Raw genomic sequence first — 8024 nt, forward strand, 5'->3', positions numbered from 1 at the left:
AACTGGCAGAACTTTAGAAGTTAATCAACAAGCGTAAGAAAGCTGACATAAGGAAGTATAATATGGATAGAATTGAACAGGCTCTCAGGAACGGAGGAAGCCTAAAAGCAGTGAAGAAGAAACTAGGAATTCGCAAGAATCAGACGTATGCGTGAAGAGACAAAGCCGACAATACCATTACTAATATGGATGAGATAGTTCAAATGGCTGAGGAGTTCTATAGAGATTTATACAGTACCAGTGGCACCCACGAAGGTAATGGAAGAGAGAATAGTCTACAGGAATTCGAAATCCCACAGGTAACGCCGGGAGAAGTAAAGAAAGCCTTGGGAGCTATGCAAAGGGGGATGGCAGCTGGGGAAGATCAGGTAACGGCAAATTTGTTGAAGGATGGTGGGCAGATTTTTCTAGAGAAACTGGCTACCCTGTATACGCAATGCCTCATGACTTCGAGCGTACCGGAACCTTGTAATAACGCTAACATAACCTTAATCCATAAGAAAGGGGACGGCAAAGACTTGAAAAATAATAGACCGATCACCTTACTGTCCATTGCCTACAAAGTATTTACTAAAGTAATTGCAAGTAACATCAGGAACACCTTAGACTTCCGTCACCCAAAGGACCAGGCGGGATTCCGTAAAGGCTACTCAACAATAGACCATATTCACACTATCAATCAGGTGATTGAAAAATGTGCGGAATATAACCAACCTTTATATATAGCTTTCATTGATTACGAGAAAGCGTTTGAATCTGTCGAAACCTCAGCAGTCATAGAGGCATTATGGAATCAGGGTGTAGACGACCCGTATGTAAAAATACTGAAAGATATCTATAGCGGCTCCACAGCCACCGTAGTCCTCCATAAAGCAAGCAACAAAATCCCAATAAAGAAAGGCGTCAGGCAGGGAGATACGATATCTGCAATGCTATTCAGAGCGTGTTTAGCGAGGTATTCAGAGACCTGGATGGGGGAGAATTGGAGATAAGAATTAATGGAGAATACCTTAGTAACTTGCGATTCGCTGATGATATTGCCTTGCTTAGTAACTCATGGGACCAACTGCAATGCATGCTCACTGACATGGAGAGGCAAAGCCGAAGGATGGGTCTAAAAAGTAATCTGCAGAAAACTAAAGTAATGTTTAACAGTCTCGGAAGAGAGCAGCAGTTTACGATAGGTAGCGAGACACTGGAAGTGGTAAGAGAATACATCTACTTAGGACAGGTAGTGACTGCGGATCCGGATTATGAGACTGAAATAATCAGAAGAATAAGAATGGACTGGGGTGCGTTTGGCAGGCATTCTCAGATCATGAACAGCAGGTTGTCATTATCCCTCAGGAGAAAAGTGTATAGTAGCTGTGTCTTACCAGTAGTGACGTGCGGGGCAGAAACCTGTAGGCTTACGGAAAGGGTTCTACTTAAACTGAGGACGACGCAACGAGCTATGGAAAGATGAATGATAGCTGTAACGTTAAGGGATAAGAAAAGAGCAGATTGGGTCACGGAACAAACGCGAGTTAATGATAGCTGAAATCAAGAAGAAGAAATGGGCATGGGCAGGACAAGTAATGAGGAGAGAAGATAACCGATGGTCATTAAGAGTGACGGAAAGGATGCGAGCCGAATCGGTCACCTCGCGCATCGTGGTCATGACCCAGGTTAGCTGCTCCTTCACGGAAGAAGGTTATAAGCTAGGGGATGTTCCCTTCCCGAGGACGGCAGGGTAGGTGATGGGTGCCGTTCCTTGATACGCATCTGCTGGTATCGATCGGGTCGTAGACTAGTTTGAACAGGGGTTTTGTCGTGATCATATTATAGTAATGTTCACCTAGCGCTAAAACTGCGCATGCAAACGGCTGGAGTATTAAAAAAATAACTTCGTGCAGCTGCAGATAGGTAGCGAGGATGGGTAGGGATGGGCAGGTAGAATATAAGTATATCAGGATTCCAAGGGAAGCGAAGCGTAGCAGAGGGCAGCAGAAGGTTCGGTGGGCGGATGAGATTGAGAAGTTTGCGGAGACAACATGGCCATAATTCGTACATGACCGGGGTTGTTGGAGAAGTATAGGAGAGGCCTTTGCCCTGCAGTGGGCGTAACCAGGCTGATGATGATATATATATATATATATATATATATATATATATATATATATATATATATATATATATATATATATATATATATATATATATATATATATATATATATTCAGGTAAGTCTTATTTATTAACCCCTGAATGTAGGAATTCTCGTTTTCCTGTATATAAATGGCCAAGCGTTTGTTTAGGCTCGAGGCCACTCTCACTTTTCTAAAGAAGCGCTCGGTTGCAAATTTATCAGCATCAATTCGATCACATTATATATGATAAGCCATAAGATTGGAAGGATATTTTGATAATGTAAAAATACATTTGAAGTGCCAAAAACTTGCAACAAAGTTTCAGATACATTCACAAAAACTTGTCATCTATTTCAGAAGGTGATACATATTTATCAGTACTCCAGATAGAACAAGTTGCATTCAAATAAGATGATTTCAATCACGATTTACATAGTCAAGTCTTCAATATCTACGCCGAATCACTTATAGCCCGTGGTTTATGTGAGTGAGTGAGTGAAATAACTTTATTAGGTCCAGAGAAGACGCAGGGGAGACCCTGCGCCACCCGGCTAGTCCCACGTAGGGACCGCCAAGCCGAGCTTGACGGCCCGATCGCGGGCACTCTGGACGGCCAGGGTTTGGTCACTGAGTTCGGCGCTGCCCAAGAGCGCAGCACACCTATCCTCGCTGAAGGAGGAGCCGATGGCTTCGCACTCCCACAACACATGGTCCAATGTTGCCCTTAGTCCACAGGCAGGGCAGTCCGCACTGGGATATCTTTAAGGGTATATGGCATGAAGAACCGCGAGGTTAGGCTACGCACGGGCTTGTAAAAGTCGAAGGGTAACCGCCTGCGCCCTGCATAAGGCGGGGTGCGGGAGGGCGAATACCCGTCTTGACAGATAGTAGTGTGTGGTGATTTCATTATACGTAAGCAAGGGTTCCCCGCGGGGCAGGGGGACTGCTGAGGCGGCGCGGTCAGTGAGTCCTCGCGCGGCCTCGTGTGCGCCCCCGTTAGGGTTAGAGGGAGAACCCTCAATCGACCTCAAGTGAGCGGGAAACCAAATGAGAGAATGCGGAGAGATACTTTTGGCGCTTTGGAGAATGCGGAGGGCCTGGGGGGAGACCATACCGGTTTGGTAGGCCTTAATGGCTGCCTTGGAATCACTATATATTGCCTCTCTGCGACCATCGAGCACAGCCAGCGCGATTTCAACCTGTTCGGCTTCCACGGGCCTCGAAGTGCGTACCGTAGCGCAGCAAATGAGCCTTGAATTGGAGTCTACGATGGAGACGGCGGATGCCTCTTGTTGGACATATGCCGCGGCATCCACGAAGCATCCTCAATTTGGTTATTGCGGACACGCTCGAGTAGAGCTGTACCCCTGGCTCGACGTCTGCCGAGGTTCTTTGCGGGGTGAATATTGCGGGGAAGGGGCGCGATGTGCAGTTGAGACATGATGTCGCTGGGAATCCGCACGGCGTCAGGGCACTGGTCGACAGGATTGAGGCCCATCTCGTCGAGTATCTTGCGGCCCGTCGTTTATGTTAATGGTTCCTATGTGTAGTCATTGTGAGTTTGGCGCAAGCGGAAAGGAAATCGTCGTCCCCTGATGGGTATTCTGTAAGAGTCCACCTAGTGGACTGCCCATTTCCGCCGCTGGTCATTGGATGCAACTGTACAAGCGAGGCGTATACGAGCGGCCCTAACCAATCAGGAACGGCCGAAATGGACAGTCTACTAGGTGGACTCTTACAGAATACCACCCATGCTTTCAAGAGGTATTTGCTCCTGTTGCTGCCCCATGCTATATTCATCGCAAACACTGCTGTCGTTTTCACTTTCTTTACTATTGTGCACTTTAGTGGTTGGAAGAAAAAGTATGGTTCGTATGAACAATAATTTGTGGTGCCAAATTTGTTCTTTCGTGAAGTAACACGCATATATAGCCATCCACAAAACTACCGATAATAGCACTGCGTATCATATGTGATACAGCCAATAAATGCTTGCCTCACAGAGCCGCCTCAACTTATTTCTTGATTTAAACGTCACAGTGGACTAACAGAGAGTATATTAACACCTTACCATTTTTTCGGGATGAGATGAAGTACATGAATTTAGGAATAATAATAATATTATTTGGGGTTTTACGTGCCAAAACCACTTTCTGATTATGAGGCACGCCGTAGTGGAGGACTCCGGAAATTTTGACCACCTGGGGTTCTTTAACGTGCACCTAAATCTAAGCACACGGGTGTTTTCGCATTTCGCCCCCATCGAAATGCGGCCGCCGTGGCCGGGATTCGATCCCGTGACCTCGTGCTCAGCAGCCCAACACCATAGCCACTGAGCAACCACGGCGGGTATGAATTTAGGAAGTAACCTGTTTATTTACGAAAAAAACGAGTAACCGCACAAAGAACAGAACGTGCACAGTGACATAAATGAGGCGCTGACTATCAAACAATATTTTATTGCGCCTACAGCAATATTTACAGTAGCTTGCATAGGCAAGAGGGAGAGGAGAACATGTTAAAGCAGGAATACATTGTCGGAAAAATAGCAACAATGCCGAATATCGAAGACAAAACAACGGTTGGCATCACCTACGTACAAGATAAGCGAGTTCCTGGGTGAATAGCGATATCGAAGGCATCCTCACGCACATATCGCCTTTTATTACTACAAGCAAAATACCAGCGTTTAGTCTGCCTTAGCCTGCACGTCCCGTTTCTCGTGCTGTTACTCGTTTTTTCAGACATGTAAAAACCAGCCTCGCTTACAACCTTATTGCAATTTAGTTATGATATTTTGGCACGTTGTGTGACGAAAAGCTGCCATACATTTTTAAAAGAAAAAAAAACTTGATATTTCCAGTGCTTAAGTCGCCATGTGTTTCATTGCTGTAGAGGGCAGATTCCTGGCGACTATGTAGGTTTTTTTTATTTTGTTATGCCAGAAGTCTTTCTGTGGGTGTTACATATAACGCATGCTGTTGTAAGTGGCTAAATATCTTATACGTTTGAATATTTAACGTCGTTCGTAACATGAGCCAGAAACATAAGCCCTTTCTAATATGAGCAAGAAACGGTTGAGCTCTTTCGATGAATGAACGTCTTCCTTAAAGAAATGGTGTCCTTAGGTCGTGTCTTTCATCCAGCCGTGCTAGTGAAGTGCAACAAGTTATGGCCTAGCAGTTGGTATTCCTAAAATAAAGAGTACGCAATAAATAACCCTGCTATTCTGGCATAGCTCGAACATGCCAAATCAGTGGATAGTTGGTGGAGCAACGTAGGCCACCCACTTATAATATTTCTTTGTTGTGTAGTGTTACTCCATCTTTCTAGCACTAAAATGGTGAGCTCGATATATCGCAAATCGCCAGAGACACACCTTTGGTCAAAACCCGTAATGGTTTCGAATTCAGCGCTAAATTCTTGCAGATGCATTCATTTACTCCTGCCAAATTATCAAGGCCTGGCATATAGTAGTGTGATAACTTCCCCCACCCCACTAAGAAACACAGTTACATATAAAATGTCCCAATCCAAATTTTATGCTTTTACAATTTCAGTACATCATGCAATAGTCTGCAAAATCTACTGGGAAAAGTATTGCCCAAGGCCACTTATTCCCCGATGCAAAAATGAGCCTACTGAGTGCAAATGCTGTTGTGGTAAGTGCGACCAGCACTTTAGAAATGGAGTTGATTTGAAAAATGACAAGGCATTAAAACGACCCTGCTTAGCTAATGGTCGTTACCAGTCGGTTTTCTACTTTATCACTTTATTTCCACCACCATATTTCAACATTTATTGCCGCACTTGTTGACTAACCACTGCTAGCTAAACTCAAGGCACAATCTGTCAGGTCACTGGGAAATGTTTTCTTTTTTTCGTGGACAACTAACAAGCAAAATGTGGACCACACATTTCTTAATTTTATCGTGGGGCTCAAATGGTAATCATTGGATAAGCTTTGCATCAGAGCAGTGTAAAGGTGACGTTCCCACAAAACGAATTTGGTTCTTTTTTTGTGGTTGTTGTTTTTGGAACTTCACGTCTGTATCACTTCAAGCTATTGCTCTGTAATAACAAACTGCATCGGGTTTTGTGCGCAATTTTCCTTCTATCAGCGTTTATGTCCTTCACCCATTATCTTAGAACAGTGACGGGAAGGAAAACACTCCCCGAAATTTCTCGTACATTTCGTTCTCCTACTCTATGTGACAGAATCGATTAGCACAACCACCGTACAAATGTATAGTTTATTCAGTGATTAAAGATTATTGACTTTATTAAATATTTCAGGTGACCCTCTAAACACTCTGAGATAGTGACAACGGAAAATAGTTCATTAAGCGAGCCGATAATACACAATTTCCTGCTTCCCTAAATCCTGCGGACGAGCATAAATGAACAATTACTCTATCTTCATCATACATATGCTTCTTTTATAATCAGCCTTGTTTATCCCATCAGCATTTGCTGTCTTTTACCTTCTGCTCCAACGATGTAATCATAGGCGTAAAGGTAAGCGACATGTCTGTGGTAATCCAGTGGCTTGATAATATTACCCAATTATATAGGCAATGTAAACAGTTGTATGTAATGCTCATTGACTGCTTCCTCGATTTACCATAAATTAAAATGAGGAAAGTGTAATTATTTGTATGTGTAAGTACTGAAAAGTGGCCTTAAGGACCCAGCTTTGCAGGAATTTGTCAGCCGGCTAGCAAGTCATAAAGCTACCATATTGTATAAAGTCTAAAACACAACCGATAATAGTATTTTTTTTGCAAATTTCGTTGTTTGACATTCACTTCATTCATCTCAAGCTTTCTCTTCTGGTTTGGATGTCAATACTCCTTGGAACGTATAAAATATTAGGATAAATTGGCAAAACTTGCGAGGTTTCCCTTACGATGTTTTCTTTTTCCTTGCAGCGAGAAAGGACTCTTGGGTTACAAGGTTTCTTAGGTGTGTCATCTAAATACCTACAGCTGACTGCTACAAACACGCCCAGCCCCCGTAGTGTGCGCACCCGTATTGAGAGTGAGAGAGAGAGAGAGGACAAAGGTTTATTAATCTGAATCAGTGAGAAAGAGTTCTAACCTTGCCAAACGCGTTTAGAGAACTTCAAAAATATGAGCGAATAAATTTCAGTCGTAGTCGGTATTAGAAGTAAGACTCAATAATCATTCATTTGTAATGATGATAGAGAATAAGGAAGTTTTCTTTCATGTGTAGAAGCTTAGTCCACTGAGCGCATATTCTCAAACTATTTCTCCGTTAGCTTCCTTCGTGTTCCGATAAATGTTTGTCAACAAACTTCAATGGCTTGCTTCTTCCTTTTATCGGAGGGAATGAATGAATAAATGACGGAAATAAAAGCTGACAATTGTTTTCATGCTTGACATTTCCCTCATATCTGCGAATACGAAGGTACGGAGCAAAGATTAGACGAGTGTTTCTGTCGCAATGCGATCAAATCGAAGCGCACGAGCCAACTGGCGCCTTAATGTTGGCAACGCACTCCCATTGTATTTTTCAAGCGCCACTACAGCATATTCCAAAACTTTACTATAGACATAAAAACTATTTTTGTGCCAAACATTATGCATATTTATACACAGTGAAATGTTGTCCGACATACGTCCCGCCCACAACCGCCAAAGCTTGAATATGCGCATGCCTTCATTAGTTTCATGTCTACATGGGGAGAAAAACCCTATAAAAATGAATTCGTACAACATTCATGCTAAATTGTCTACTGATGTATTCTTGATCAGTCGACCCAACAACATTTGTTCTGCCGCTGTCATTCAGCATGTCTTTACATATCCAAAGATAGATCTCATCAGCTGCATGACAGTAAAGGTAGGCGCTTAACTAATTGATCGCTTAAAT

The 8024-nt window shown here is 43.2% G+C and overlaps 1 protein-coding gene across 1 annotated transcript in view; it reads left to right on the plus strand.

Moving 5' to 3' along the window:
- LOC142587859 (uncharacterized) overlaps nt 1–7524 on the plus strand; it is a 30442-nt gene extending 22918 nt beyond the window's left edge. Inside the window, exons 4-5 of the mRNA XM_075699170.1 lie at nt 5690–5791; nt 7061–7524. Of these exons, the coding sequence (XP_075555285.1) occupies nt 5690–5791; nt 7061–7107 (149 nt within the window). The 3' untranslated portion in view covers nt 7108–7524. The remainder of the gene's footprint in view (nt 1–5689; nt 5792–7060) is intronic.
- The last annotated feature ends 500 nt before the right edge of the window (nt 7525–8024 follow it).

This window comes from Dermacentor variabilis, chromosome 7, assembly GCF_050947875.1.
Source record: "Dermacentor variabilis isolate Ectoservices chromosome 7, ASM5094787v1, whole genome shotgun sequence".
Lineage (NCBI taxonomy): Eukaryota > Metazoa > Arthropoda > Arachnida > Ixodida > Ixodidae > Dermacentor > Dermacentor variabilis.